The 14,786-nt window shown below is 48.5% G+C and overlaps 2 protein-coding genes across 2 annotated transcripts; one reads left to right on the top strand and one right to left on the bottom strand.

Moving 5' to 3' along the window:
• Positions 1–3,627, top strand: LOC125511350 (L-type lectin-domain containing receptor kinase IX.1-like). The gene is made up of 4 exons (XM_048676696.1): positions 1–455; positions 596–1,014; positions 1,101–1,671; positions 1,776–3,627. The coding sequence occupies exons 1-4, from the start codon at positions 106–108 to the stop codon at positions 2,461–2,463; spliced, it is 2,028 nt and encodes a 675-aa protein (XP_048532653.1). The 5' UTR covers positions 1–105; the 3' UTR covers positions 2,464–3,627.
• Positions 3,628–3,633: 6 nt separating this feature from the next.
• Positions 3,634–8,801, bottom strand: LOC125511351 (serine/threonine-protein kinase BSK1-2-like). The gene is made up of 9 exons (XM_048676697.1): positions 8,266–8,801; positions 7,997–8,132; positions 6,822–6,955; positions 6,028–6,133; positions 5,375–5,460; positions 4,722–4,910; positions 4,365–4,547; positions 4,177–4,290; positions 3,634–4,078 (listed from the first exon to the last, which is right to left on the bottom strand). The coding sequence occupies exons 1-9, from the start codon at positions 8,641–8,643 to the stop codon at positions 3,830–3,832; spliced, it is 1,575 nt and encodes a 524-aa protein (XP_048532654.1). The 5' UTR covers positions 8,644–8,801; the 3' UTR covers positions 3,634–3,829.
• Positions 8,802–14,786: the final 5,985 nt, after the last annotated feature.

The raw sequence follows: 14,786 nt of genomic DNA, 5'->3' as shown, positions 1-14,786 counted from the left end.
TAGCACGCAACAATAAAGGGAATCCATGTCCCATATTTTCCACAGGGTCCGGAACAGCGCTTTCACATCACACTCCATCCTCCCTCAGATTGCACACCTTTGCGGATGAGGCTGTTTGGGCTGCTGCCTCTCGCCGGCGCCGCCCTGCTCCTGCTCGGCATGGCCGGCGGCGTGCAGCCGACCGTCACGCGGGAGGCGTTCGACTCCATGCTGAGCGCCCGCAACGTGAGCGGGTGCGAGGGAGGCGCCTTCTACACCTACGACGCGTTCCTGGCGGCGGCGAACGCGAGCGTGTTCCCCGGCTTTGGCACCACCGGCGATGACAAGACCCGCCGGCGGGAGCTCGCCGCCTTCTTCGGGCAGACCTCCTTCGTAACCACTGGTTACTGCTACGTGAAGGCGGTGAACCGGGCCAGCGCGCCCTACTACGGCCGAGGCCCCATACAACTGACTACGTACGTGAGACATGTTCATCAATCATCACTCTGTTTTCTTTTGCTTGGCACTGGATTTTTACCCTGTTTTTGCATACAAGATGAACTATAATTCCGTGCGGTTTCATATCATAGTGCTAAAGCACAGTTCACAATCGCAGCGAGGACAACTACCGGCTGGCAGGGAGGGCGCTGGGGCTGGACCTGCTGCGCAACCCGGACCTGGTGTCCACGGACCCCGTCGTCGCCTTCAAGACGGCCATCTGGTTCTGGATGACGGCGGCGGCGCCGAGTCCGTCGTGCCACGCCGTGATGACCGGCGGCTGGACGCCCTCCGCCCAAGACCGCGACGCCGGGCTGCTCCCCGGGTACGGCATGACCACCTACATCCTCAACGGCGGGACGGAGTGCAACAGAACCTCCCAGGCGGCCCAGGACAGGGTCAACAACTACTACAAGAAGTACTGCGACATCCTCCGAGTGGGCTATGGTAACAACACCTTCTGTCAGAACGACGAGCTAGCTCAACCACCATCGTCGTCTCTGCACCCTCCTCCTCCTCCTCCAGGAACCCCAGGAGGTCAGTAGCCGTCTCTTTTACTAGTTCTTTACATGTTGCATCGAGATGCTAGTCCAATGTCATTCTCCGGTTATTATTTTTCACAGAACCTTCGCCTCCGCCTGCATCAAGGAGTGTTCTGATCGGCGTCTCTAGTTCAGTCTCCCTCTTGATCATTATCGGCTCCTTGATCTGCTTCCTTTTATGGCGGCGACGGACACGGCGGCGAAAGCAAGCTGAAATCCGTGAGGAGGCAATGGAGCATGGATCGGAAGAGGGCAACTTCTTCGACGTTGACCAGGCCATGGAAGACGACTTCGAGAAAGGGGCCGGGCCCAAGCGGTTTCGCTACAGAGACTTGGTCGTCGCCACCGGCAACTTCTGTGATGATAACAAGCTCGGACAAGGAGGCTTCGGTTCAGTGTACAGAGGGTTTCTAAATGAACTGAACCTTCAAGTTGCCATCAAGAGGGTCTCCAAGGGCTCAAAGCAGGGGAGGAAGGAGTACGCCTCTGAGGTGAGGGTCATAAGCCGGCTCCGGCACAAGAACCTCGTGCAGCTCATCGGCTGGTGCCACGAAGGCGGCAATCTGCTCCTCGTCTACGAGTTGATGCCCAATGGCAGCCTCGACCGGCATCTCTACGGCGCCAATAACGTCGTGCTCCCATGGTCCGTAAGGTACGCTTTTCATGTGAGAAGAAGCATGAGCATGAATTTTTTTTATCACACCCATTGGTTCGCCCTTAAGCTCATAACCAACGTGACATTTCTTCTATCCTCAGGCACGAGATTCTGCTCGGACTAGGCTCGGCGCTTCTCTACCTACACGAGGACTGGGACCAATGCGTCCTGCACCGGGACATCAAGCCAAGCAACATCATGCTAGACGCGTCGTTCAAGGCCAAGCTCGGCGACTTCGGGCTCGCCAAGCTCGTCCAGCACGGCCGAAGATCACTGACAACAGATTTCGCAGGCACGATGGGGTACATGGACCCGGAGTGCATGACCACCGGCAAGACCAATCCCGAGTCAGACGTCTATAGCTTCGGCGTCGTCCTCCTCGAGACTGCTTGCGGCAGGCGGCCTGTGGTGGTAACTCAGCGGGAGGAGGACGCCGTCCACCTAGCTCAGTGGGTCTGGGATCTGTATGGCAAGGGGAGGATCCTGGACGCCGCCGACGAGCGATTGGGTGGAGAGTTTGATGCGCAGGAGATGAAGCGGGTGATGATCGTTGGGCTCTGGTGCTCTCAGCTCGACTTCAAAATGAGACCGCCGATCAGGCAGGCCGTCAACGTGTTGCGGTCAGAGGCGCCGCTCCCGAGTCTCCCTGCGCTGATGCCGGTCGCATATTACATGCCGCCGGTTGCCACGCGAAGCTTTACGTCTTCGTCTGTAACGAGCGGCAGCAGCGGTGGCACTTCTACGTCATCGATGGCAGCATCAGCGCGGCCACCACTCGGTCAAGATTGATTGTAGGTAGTAGAATTTTTCTATGACAGGCTTGTGTTGTTTCGATGGAGCTTTGGAGAGGATTGTCTAGCATATCTACCTATTCAACCGAGCTAGATTCGGTGGCTTTGTTAGATTGGTGGCTTGAGCAAAAAGGAGCGGCGATGACAAATGCAGAAAAAGGGAAGATGAAGATGGCTTGCTCGATAAACCTGGCTTTACCTTCTCAGATACAGTCGGGAGAGAGCTTAAATTTGTGCTGACTGTCGCTACTCGTTTGGGTTTCATTGCAATACAATGGAGCCGGGGCTTGGATCGGATGCCCTTTTCCTCTAAAATAAAGTCGTTGTAGCGGAATCGCTTGGGACCAGTCCCCTTCTCGAAGTCGTCTTCCATGGCCCGATCGTCGTCGACCAAGTTGCCCTCGTCCAGCCCTTGCTGACGGATCTTCTCCCGCTTTCGCTGCTGCCGCCGTACAAGGAACCAAATCAAGGCGATGAGAAGGATCAAGAACAACACAGAACCGACCGAAATGCTGATCAGAAGCCCAGTCTTGGGAGGAGCCGGAGATTCTAATAAGCCCGCAAAGATAACTGACCTCCCAGAGTTTGCGCACATCACTTCATGCTCATGTCTTTATAGCAGAGGTGTACTACCATTCTCTTTGCATAGTTTGCAGATGGGCTGGGTGGACCCTCAAGACCCGTGAACTCGTCGACACGCGGCCGAGAGTGCACTGATTGGTACGGGGCCCTGATGCTCCCTCTCCGGCCGGCACTTATTTGTTTCACTGTGCTAATGGAGCCCTTTCACTCTTTTTATCCATTTTGATGACAAGCATTTTCGGACGGAGGGAGTACTGGTCTATGCAGCAGTGCATTTTTCTCCTATGGTGTCCCTTCACGAGTTCACTGTGAAGAAAAGGCCGATTAAGTTCAGTGCGAAAAAGTGAGAACCAATCAAGCCCACTGTCAAGAAAGATTGTACAGTACAGACACTCCAATCTTACAATTTACTTATGAAAATCGAGTGGAAACACTCATTTCTGGATAATGAAAAAAAAACATGGTTTTCATGGAAGCTACGGCATTAGCTTAAGCATTATGCCTGATTATAGCTTTTAAAAATGTCATATATATATATATATATATATATATATATATAGACCCAAAAAATAATGCATCACAGAAATGCCAAACCAAATAGTTACAACCACACGACTCTACGGCGGCACTTCTTCCCTGCAGTTTCTCCCTAACTCAACCTCGAATATCTCACAGTTTTTTTCTTTTCCAAAGGACGGAATAGCACGCCTCAATCGACGTAAACATTTGAGCCGCAAAAGAGACCGAACCGACACATCTTTACAAGGACCACGCTCTCGACATCATCTCGAGTTCTTTTGCTTCTTCTCTTCTAGCTGCGAAGCCTCACTCAACATGTCCTTGGCGTCGCTCTGCATATCTAGCTTCGAAAGCGCGACGGCTTGCATATAGAATGCAGTTGGCCATTCGGGGTACACGCATTGCGCTTGCATCGCGTCCCGGAGGGCAGCGTCGGGCTGGTCACACATGAGGTGACACAAGCTCCTTCGGGCATACACCGTCGGCGATACCATTGTGCCCACATCAACAAACTGCAACCTCAAATGAAGTAAAGGGTCAGCTTGATTCTAACATATAATTTGTACAATTTATTTTTAAAGGCTCCTGATATAATTATCCATGTGCCCACCTGTGTATAGCATTCTATGGCTGTCTTGAAATCTTTGTCACGAAAAGCTAGATCCCCACGTTTCCTGGCGTCCAACATGTCCCTCATCTGCTGCGTCCATTCCTGGAATGATAGCTGTAATAGGAGGCGGATAAAGTGATCAGTTCCTCCGGTGACAACCCGCACTGCAGAAATGTTCTGATCCTTACCTCATTACTGCCTTCGTCGTCTCTGTAATGTGTCGATACAAGGATCTGCTGGATAGCTGTCAGGTCCATCCTAGAACAGGCCTCAGCCATGGGAGAAAGAGGGTGTTGTGGTGGTTGTGGGGCAGGAGGTGGAGGTACTTCTTCCTCATGCTTTGGTATGCCAAGCATCTCGTAGGACGGTACCTGTTTTGGTTTGAAAATGAAAATGTCAGCCATGAGAAAGGGACAAAATAGGTTATTGTGATATAATTACAGTTCAGGGGAAAATACAAATTTTGTTTGAACCATCAAGGATGAACAGAAAAGTACGTAGAATTACACATTTGAGATATAGAAGGATGAAAACACAATGGTTACCTCTAATTTTGTTTGCAAGGGCTCAAGTATGGTAACCAGCTTTTTTGTATTGGGGCGGTCCCTAGCTTCATACTGCAAACACTGGGAGGCAAGATCTACCAAAGCGGTTGCCTCTTCTGTTGAGTAGTTTCCTTCCAAATGTGAATCCATCAACATTTGGATATTGTCGCCTCGCATCATGTCAAGAGCCTGAGTGAAGCAAACATAACTATAAATTAGAAAGCATGATTTCCATTGGTATGAAGTACTGCTACCGAATAATTAAGCTACGAAGTTACACCCGGAGGCAGAATATGTATTCTCCGACAGCAAATTTCAGCGCTTGCATTTGCTGTAACAGTTTCTATGACACTACTATTACAATCACAGAATACCAGCTACGTGTTTGTTTTCTGAAGGACACAAGGTTCCCGATCTCATTACCAAAATCTTCAGATGGTTACACATAATCTAAAGGCCGAACAACAAGCAAGAACGTCAGGCTTAAAACCAACCCAATACATCTGCATTATTCATCCTTCAGTGCAACAGGTAATTGTACTAAGGGAAAAATACATGGTAGGGTCGACTACCGGTGTGCCAAGGTATTTTCAAAAATGGTTCTGTAGGATAAAGTGTAGCAAGGAAGCACAATTAATAGCAAGAAAACATACATGGGAAGGAGGTATGCGTTTTCCACTTAGAAGGTCCAGTAGTACGGTGCCAAAGCTGAATATGACACTTTCTGGAGTGACTCTTCCTGAGAAAGCAAGCAGTCACAATGAAAGATGTTAGTTTGGTGCCAAAGCTGAATGTGACAGTTTCCAGTGTGACTCTTCCAGAGAAAACAAAAGAATACCATGCACAGAATAACAGAATAAAATAATCTATCCTTCCTTTAGAAAGATACCATATTATATTAGCTATGTGAAACTGTATTATCTGAACTTAGGTTTAGTCGCCTCCACACGTTTGTAAGTAGTCTTAATAGGAACTTTATATTTGTTCACTGACAACTCATACCAGCTGCTTATGAAAGAATGTAGTAATTCAACAAGATAAACCATTGGTCTGGAGGGACAGAAAGTATTTCTAATTCTATTCTAATTTGTCCCAGTTCAAGTCTCAAAAATGGTGGTATCATTCCATTCGTGTTGAAGCCAGATTCTGTTTCTACAGGTTAACACCTTTATTATTTCTACCAAATTTCCTGACTAAGGAATTAAATCAAGAAACAGCTGTCACAAAGCAAGTAAAGAAAACATTAAAGTGTATTCAATACATGATAGCCTAGAAAATACTCAGGTATACGAGGGTAAGAATGTACCAGTTCTCAAATATTCTGGAGGTGTGTATGCAAGGTTTGTGCTATAACTTTTCCCATCTCTGCTGTTTTTCATCAAACCAAAGCATGAAAGGCGAGGATCACCATTCTGCAGATAACCATATCAGTAATTTTGCTCACAGAGGATAACAGGTAAGAATTGTGCATACGACTGTTGAATGAAATCAACATCATCCAGAAGTGCAAGTGCTTTAGCCTTTCATGTGACCCTAATCAAAGTAACAGTTCTTTTTTCGATAATCAGGGGTCACCCCCAGGTTCCATTTTCGTTAAGGAAAGAAACCAACAACTACCACACCAGTTCAAACCCAGTGTTGCAAGAACCTTACGAATACAGATTCAGACATCAAATAACAATTTCTCCAACTGAAGTATGAATCAACGAAACATTATACAACTTGACTAAGAAAGAGAGATCATTCTTAGGGTTGAATTACCATTTTCGTGAACATTTATAATGTAAGAGTTGAATTTCCACGTTTGGTGTGTGCTTTGCTTTCTTTCAGACACAGGTAAAATAGAAACAGACCCCTCTATCTCCACCTGGCAAACATCCAAACAAGTACCAGAAAGAGCATATCGGTATTGGTCGTACAAGCTAAATGGAATCACTAAATGCACTTTCCAGTTCCCAGAGATGCACAACAAGCACTTCCAAGAGAGGCATTTTTAGAGATAAAAACATTATTCCATCCTTGGCCATATGAGACAACAATTGGCTTTTCTCCATATAATGGTTGGATAAAACGAGTAATACAGAGTATTTGGTTGCTTACCTCATCAAAAAGGACCCTATATGCATTTAGGTCATGATATAAAGGTCTACCCTCGTTGCTGCAGTAGTCCAGCGCCTCAGCTATGTGGTACGCGACTCTTAGACGCATAGCCCATTCAATAGTCTGGTTTTCCCCTGCAGAAGAGCGAAAGCAACATCATGAAAGTGAACTGAAACGCAGTTTTGTAAATTTTGCGTACATGATGAAAGCAATGAAGATCACGAAAAGAGGCAATCAGATGCATTTTTGTAGGGGTCCTAGATAGTGCAGTGCTGATGGCAATTATTGTCAGTCAAGTCAAAACTCCATCCGCCTCTGGTCAAGATGTCCATCAGCTAAAGCAAAACATAGAAAACACAGCATATGGCTAATACTAGTACTCATGGTCTATGTAGTATCAGCAGACTAATTTCAATATCACGAAATGCAGCTTTGTAAATTTTGCGTATATGCTGAATGCAATGAAGATCATGAAAAGAAGCAATCAGATGCATTTTTTGTAGGGGTTCTAGATAGTGCAGTACTGATGGAAATTATTGCCAATCAAATCAAAACTACATCCATCCGCTATGGACGTCTGGTCAAGATGTTCATCAGCTAAAACGCATCACAGGAAACACAGCATATGGCTAATGCTCCTACTTCATGGTCTAGCTAGTGTCAGCAGCCTAATTTCAGTGTCACTGAAGAACCTCCATAAGAAGAACCTCCATAAGCACATAAATAGATAGGTACTACTACCTGCATTGGTCATAACTACAGTGAATTTACTGTGACAAGGCAGTTCCACATTAAACTGCGCTGGATCCAATACAATATGCATAAGCAGACAAGTAGTAATAAATTATGTCACGCGTTTGGGGAACTTGTGCCTTAATTGGCCCCAATCGATCTGTTGGACATGCCAGCAACAAAAGAAAAGGAATGGCATATAGAGTAACAAAGAGTTGTCCAAATGATTCGTTCGGTACACCAAATGCAGTTGCTCGGAGCAGACTAATGAGGAACTACAACTGCCAGGAATTTCGCAGCATGTATTTATGGAAATGGACAAAACAAAATCTGCAGACCACCAGAAAATCAGAAACCGAGTTCTTGAAGTAAATGCTCCAAGCAATGGCTGGCTGAAGAAGGATCGATCGGCGGTGTTGGTACGGGGGGGCAAGCAAACTTACAGTGGAAGACGTGCTTGGCGAGGGTGTCGTTGGGCATGAACTCGGCGACGAGCAGGCGCTCGTCCCCGTCGCAGCAGTAGCCGATGAGGTTGGCGAGCCGGCGGTGGCGCAGCCTGCCCACCCCCCTGGCCTCCTCCTGCACGCCAAAACCAAACCCGGAGCAAAGCCGTTGTTTTTAGCTCGCGAATTCCAGTCCCGCGGCAGACGGAGGCAGACAGAGGAATGGAAACAGAGGGAGGGCCTCCGGCGGCGGGGTTGTTGGAACGTACCGCGAACTGCTTGGGGTCGGGCCAGGCCATCTTGCCGAACTTCTTGACGGCGATCGCGCGGCGGGGGCCCTGCCCCTGCCCCTGCTGCAGGCGGCCCCTGTAGACGAAGTTGGGCGCCTTGTCGCCGCTCTCGGACACGATGTTCTCCGGCGCGAACCCGCCCGTGGCCGCGCGCAGCTCCGCCAGCGAGAACTCGGCGAACCCCGCCTCGGAGGACGAGGCCGCCGCCGCCGCCGCCGGCGGAGGCGGCGCGGCCCGGTGCGCGCTCGCCGAGAAGGACGGCCGCCTGGCCATCGGCGCCGCCCCCGCGCCCGTCCCCGGCGGCTTCTCCGGGTGGGGGTGCGTCACCGCCCGCAGCGACGAGCGGCAGCAGCCCATGAGCCGTCAGCAGCAGCACCCCGCGAGTCGCCGGGAGGAGCAGGGGAGGGGGAGGAGTCGCGGCGTGGTTTGATGGCTCTGCTCCGGCTTTGCTGCTGCGCTGGCTTTATCGCTGTGCGTGTGCGCTCGTGCGGATGGATTTTCGTCCGGTTTCGCGAGACCTCGTTCACATCACTCATTGGCGGCTCTCTCCCTCTCTCTCTTTAGTCTTTACAGTGCCAGACGGCTGGCCGTGCCAGGCTTTGGACGATCATTATTGGTTTCTCATTTCTTTTGGAAGGATTCGCAACTTCTTTCCTTTTCTTTTTCTTTCCTTTTCCTTTTCCCGCAAATTCTTTTCTTTTTATGCATTAGTCAATGTGTACGTGCAATGCATGTTAATTTGAAAATATATTAAGTGCATACAGATATTAAGTAGGATATTATTTACGTGTTATTATATGTTTAACACTACATTTGGTATGAACTTAACTGCATGCTAAAGGCATGCTCTCTGATTTACGGATTCGCATGGGGCCGAGAATAGCCTACTTTCGCTTCTAAAGTGCCTTTTTTTTCAACAACTCAATAGAACTTTTTTCTTTTTTCATATTATGTTATTTGCACTTTGGATTTTCCTCTCTCGCTCCTGGACTCCCGTTTTCATTTCGTGAAAGTCCCCGACAGAGGAAAGGGCTATAGGTGATGGCACGTTCTGCTTCTTAGGACGTGTTGAGCGCTCGACATTGAAGCAGTCTAGATCGTTGGATTGACATGATTTGATAGCCGAGATTAATTGAATCTGCCCTTTTGGTTTTGTTATGTTGGTATATATATAGATATAGATGTGTGCATGCTTTCGTGTGAGCGTGTTTCCTTCCTTGTGTTTTAGGCAGACGATACACCTGTCCCATTCGCGCTGGTCCTCGCGTCACTCGGTTTCCCTCGTGTTCTCTTGCTCCTTCCGGTCCCCGGCGCCGGGGAAGCGCACGCACGTTTCCACCCCCGCTGGGTCGGTCGAAGCCAGGCGAAAACGACCGGCGCGCATCCGGCGACCGATCCACCATGTCGCCGCGGTGTCATTGTGTCGTCATCCTTCTTTTTTTGGATGGTAATTTGAGTCGTAAAAACGTCAGGGCGGTGTTACTTCGTGCCACACGTGTGGCATTTATCATTTATAGGTAAACCAAAAGCTGTATGGTGCATTTGAACAGTCACGGAGGAGACCCCGTCATATATTTTTTGTTCACACCACAACACTATACAGTACATTACACGGGAGGCCGGACCGGACCGTCAACGCTCTTGAGGTCTCCCGCGGCATGACCAGACCCGACCTGGTCGGTCACCGCCGGTCGATGCGGAAGACGACCGTTTCCATACGGCCTTTTTCCTGGCAATTGTGTATGCCGCTGGTGGATGGCTTACCTGGCGCGCACGCGAGCGAACATCACCGGTACCACGGCCGCATTTAACAATCCATCGGTCCGTACAGTGGTGTCTCGAAAAGCGAAATTTACTACTTCAGGAAAGAAAAAACAGCTCATCGGCCGTGCGTGCTCTACCCTCCTGGAGCCACCAAATGGTTCCTTTTTTTTCTCTTTTAGACCAAAGCAAATGGTTCTTTTTTTAGTAATATAGGAAATGATTTTCTTTACAAGTATAGAAAATGGAATTAAGAGCAACTCCAAACTCCAACGAGCCGACCCAAAACTGTTCGCACGTGTCTGTTTGGGTCGAAATGGAAACAAACGTTGGCCCAACGCGGCGACACAAACGGACGTGCGTCCGCTTTTCGTTTGCCACGCGACCCATTTTCGGCCCAAATTTGGGTGGCGTTTGCGTTCGCGCGGACAAGAAATTGACGCGTGCGATGCCCGCTCTTGTCCTCCCCTGGTCCGCCACTCCGTGGCACATTGGCCATTTCATCTTCCTTCCATCGATAGTCAGCACACCCGGTCGCCCTACTCGTTGTTGCCGCCCAGTTCCGGTGCCCAGGCTAGGCATCCGCACCCACATACCTCCCCCGCAGCACGCCACCTTCCAATGTCGCCGCCACCACCGCCGCAACACCCTCATGTCGTCGTCGCCACCCCCTCGCCCCGCGCTCCCCCCCCCCCCCCCCCCCCCCCCCCCCCCCCCCCCCCCCCCCCCCCCCAGCCCGCAGCACCCAAGCGCGACGACCTCGCTCGCCGGATATCGCGACGTTTGCCGGACACCTAGGGGCCTGCTACCTGGTCCAGGGGAGGTGCGAGGCTCTTCACCGGCCAGCTTCTTCGACGACGCTCGCAAGTTGTTCGATGGTTTGCCCACAAGGTACAAATGGACTCCGTCGATGAGTTCTTTTTCCACAATTTCATTTGCGACTTGGATGATTCTTCATCCGACAATGAGGAGCTTGTGGCTGCTATGTTCGTTGTCCATGACCACCTTAGTAGGCAGCGTCCGATGTTCAGGGGCTTTATCCCAGGGCACACTCCGACGTTGAATCGCAACCGAGAGAGTGGCCATTTCCTACTTTGGAAGGACTACTTCAAGACCCCCAACTCACTCTTCAAATACCACCTATTCCAGCGCCGTTTCCGTATGTTTAGACACAGTGGCAGAGACAGGGGTGCCAGCAGGGGCCCTGCCCCCCCCCCCCCCCCCCCCCCCTAACATTACTTTGTCAAGCCTAATATGCATGTTAATACATGATAAATTGCTGCTAAAGTGGTGTATACTAGTGAGTTGCCCCTCCCTAACACAGATTGGCAATACTTGGCCCTCCTCGTTCTAATTTCCTGGCTCCGCCACTGTCTAGACATGTGTTCGGTTGTATCCAGGGAGGGGGCATACGATAAGTATTTCAAGTGCAAGGAGGATGCCCTTGGAAAGATTGGCTTCTACTCTTATAAGAAATGTACTGCATCTATTTGGATGCTTGCATACGGAGTCCCAGGGATCTCATTGATGAGTATGTTCCAATGTGCGAGTCCACGTGTCTAGACTCAATGTATAGGTTATGTAAGGCTGTGATAGCAGTGTTTGGCCCAGAGTACTTGAGAGAGCCAAATGGTGTAGATACAGCCCGATTGTTCGTGATGAATGCCAACAAGGGCTTTCCGGGGATGCTTGGTAGCATAGGTTTTATGCACTGGGAGTGGAAGAACTGCCCTTCTGCTTGGCAGGGGCAGTATAGGGGCCATATCAAAGCTAGAACTGTCATACTCGAGTTCGTGGCTTCAGAAGATCTCTGGATTTGGCACTCTTTCTTCGGCATGACTAGATCTCACAACGATATCAACGTGCTTCAACGCTCTTTGGTGTTTGCAAGGCTTGCAGAAGGCAACTGCCCAGAGGTCGGTGTTGAGATCAATGGCCACCACTACACCAAAGGATACTACCTAGCTGACGATATCTATCCTCAGTGGACTACTCTTGTGAAGACAATCCCCAACCCTGTACGAGAGAAGAGGAAGAGATTTGTCCAAGAGCAAGAGAGTGCTAGGAAGGATGTGGAGCGTGCCTTTGGTGTTCTTCAATCTCGATGGGGCATCGTTCGATATCCTGTTAGAACTTTAAGCACCAAGAAGTTGTGGGAAATGATGGTTGTTTGTGTGATCATGCATAATATGATCGTAGAGGATAAGCATCCAGAACGTATATATGATCAAGAGTTTCAGTTTCAGTGTGAAAATGTTATGCCTGAGCATGGAGGAGCGGCAACGTTTGCACATTTCACTGGATTTCATCATCAAATACGTGATTGAGAAACTCACATTCAGCTGTAAGATGATTTGGTTGAGAATATGTGTGCTCACGTTAGCAATCAATAGATGTATTGGCTATCTTTTCTTAAAATGTATTTGAGACAAATAAATTTTTATTTGTCTTGTAAACTATAAGATATTTTATTTGCTTGTGAAACTATGAGAATTTTCTATTTTGTTTGAATTATGTGCATTAGGGCTAAAAAAATTCATATGTTTGTAGAAAAAAGCTAAAACATGTCAAAAAATGGACGCATGCCGGTCGCAAGAACGAAAATGAGTCCGTGCGTTAGACTCACATTCTAAATAGAAAAAAAAATTTGTCTAGGGTATATCTAGATATGCTGTAGTTATTGCACATCAAAGTGACACAATCAAGTATGAAAATAAAATAAAAAAGTAAAAAGAAATTCTCACACGAATGTCCGCGTAAGATCGATGACATAAGATGTAGATGTGCTTTAGCAAAACTGAAGAAGAAGAAGAAGAAAAAATGCACGTCCTTTTGAACGGCGCGTCGGTGTTGCTCTAAACACTGCCGATCGGCCGGAACATCCTCAGAAGCTTCCCAGCCAAGCATGGAATTTCGTTCCGGGTGCACCTGCACTGTACGACCTAGACGACGACGACACATCATCAGAGAAAGTCCAGAGGTGGCTATAATATATAATAGCAAATTCGCACTAGTGAAAAACAACGGCCAAAGCGCGTGAGTGAGATGCTGATGGAGATGGACTCATCCTCGTGCTGTATACATACATAGGCCTCCTTTGATTTGAAGGATTTTTCATAGGAAAAACCCAGGAATTTTCATTTCATAAGATTTGCTACTGTAGCGATGTTTGATTTGCAAGAACCAGTATGAAGGAATACTGTTGCAATCCAGAGAAACACTGTTGGTTTTCTGTGATTTCGCATGAAGTGAAACATTGAGTCAGACCTTTTTTTTACACAAAGACCGAGGCAAGAGGGACAAAGTTGCATACCGGCGCATGGTTTCTCTACTAAATAATGCATTCATTTGATTTCAGTTCCTGCATTTCAAACGTTCCATTTGTTTCATATTCCTATATTTTTCACTGTTTTTCAATCCTCTGTATTACAACTGCAACCCTATAGATTTTCTGTATTCTTTCTATTCCAGTGTTTTTGCAATCATGTGAATCAAAGAGGCCCATAACATAACACGAGAGCAGCAAACAAACATCCCTTTCGATCACTTTGAGATTTGCAAAACTGAATTAACACGGACGTCAAACTCATGCGGCTCGTCCCCTGTTCTCCAACTGTGCATCCACCACTCCGCCGGAAAAAGGAAAGAAAAGCACACGCACGAATAATTAGCAGCAAATCATCAAGCGCAAAAAGGTGGACGGAGCTGAATATGCTCAGGTACAAGGACAAGGACGCGTACCGAACCACACCAGCCAGCCACGGTACAGAGTTTTTCTCTCTCTTTTTTTGAGAACGTTCTCAAGTGATCCAGCCCCCGCCGGCCCGCCCTATGCGGCCGTACAATCGTACGTACATGAGACACCCCTCGAAAAAAAGACCATTAAAAAAAGGGAAAACGCTTGGAAACAGACGGATGTTTATTGGCTTTGTCAGCCGCGTCCGATCCTACGTGATCGTGTCACGCGAGCGCACGTCTGTCCCAGTGCCAAGGTATCGTGGAGTTCTTATATTTTGGATTTTGGGACAGAGGAAGTATCATTCTCACACTCACTTTCACATGCAATGCTTTTGCCAGGTAGCTATGTGATTGACAAATGCTAGATTACCATCTTCTGTATAATTAATCATGGGTGCTACTCCCTCCGTTCCTAAATACTTGTTTTTCTAATCATTTCAACAAGTGACTATATCATATGAAGCAAAATGAATGAATCTACACTCTAAAATATGTCTACATACATACATCCGTATGTACTAGTCATTTAAAATGTCTAGAAAGACAAATATTTAAAAATGGAGGGACTAGTTTCAATTGGTACTACCAAGCTGATGGAGTCAATGTTGCATGCCCCCTCCCCCCTCCTTGCCCGCCACCGCCGCCTTTGAACATGCCATTGCACCATCACCGGAGCAGCCGGGCTGCCATCTCCGCGGGCGTCGCAACATCCATCATCGAAGCGGCCATGCTCGTCGTCTCAACACTGCCATGCATGACCATGAAACACATCGTTGCAGCATCGTCGACACAGTCGGGCCTCCGTCGTAGCATTGTCACGCTTGTCGGAGCACGACGTCACGACATCGCCATGATTGTCCGAGGCACACCGTTGCGGCATCGTCGCGGCCGTCACAGCATTATCGCGATCGTCGAAGCACCTCACGTGCGTCAGGAGCATGTCATCGTGTCATCATCGTCACACATGCCTCAAAGCATCAAGGCGGTCGTCGAAGCATCGT

Source organism: Triticum urartu, chromosome 5, assembly GCF_003073215.2.
Source record: "Triticum urartu cultivar G1812 chromosome 5, Tu2.1, whole genome shotgun sequence".
Taxonomy (NCBI): domain Eukaryota; kingdom Viridiplantae; phylum Streptophyta; class Magnoliopsida; order Poales; family Poaceae; genus Triticum; species Triticum urartu.
The sequence above is the reverse complement of the archived record's forward strand: the minus strand, read 5'-3'. Positions and strand labels throughout refer to the sequence as shown.

Coding starts and splice junctions, on each gene's coding strand:
- LOC125511350 (XM_048676696.1), top strand. CDS start 106: ATGAGGCTGTTTGGGCTGCTGCCTCTCGCCGGCGCCGCCCTGCTCCTG. Junction 1,015..1,100: donor TCCTCCAGGAACCCCAGGAG/GTCAGTAGCCGT, acceptor TATTTTTCACAG/AACCTTCGCCTCCGCCTGCA. Junction 1,672..1,775: donor GTGCTCCCATGGTCCGTAAG/GTACGCTTTTCA, acceptor TTCTATCCTCAG/GCACGAGATTCTGCTCGGAC.
- LOC125511351 (XM_048676697.1), bottom strand. CDS start 8,643: ATGGGCTGCTGCCGCTCGTCGCTGCGGGCGGTGACGCACCCCCACCCG. Junction 8,133..8,265: donor CCGACCCCAAGCAGTTCGCG/GTACGTTCCAAC, acceptor TTTGGCGTGCAG/GAGGAGGCCAGGGGGGTGGG. Junction 4,911..5,374: donor AACGCATACCTCCTTCCCAT/GTATGTTTTCTT, acceptor TGCTTCACTCAG/GCTCTTGACATGATGCGAGG.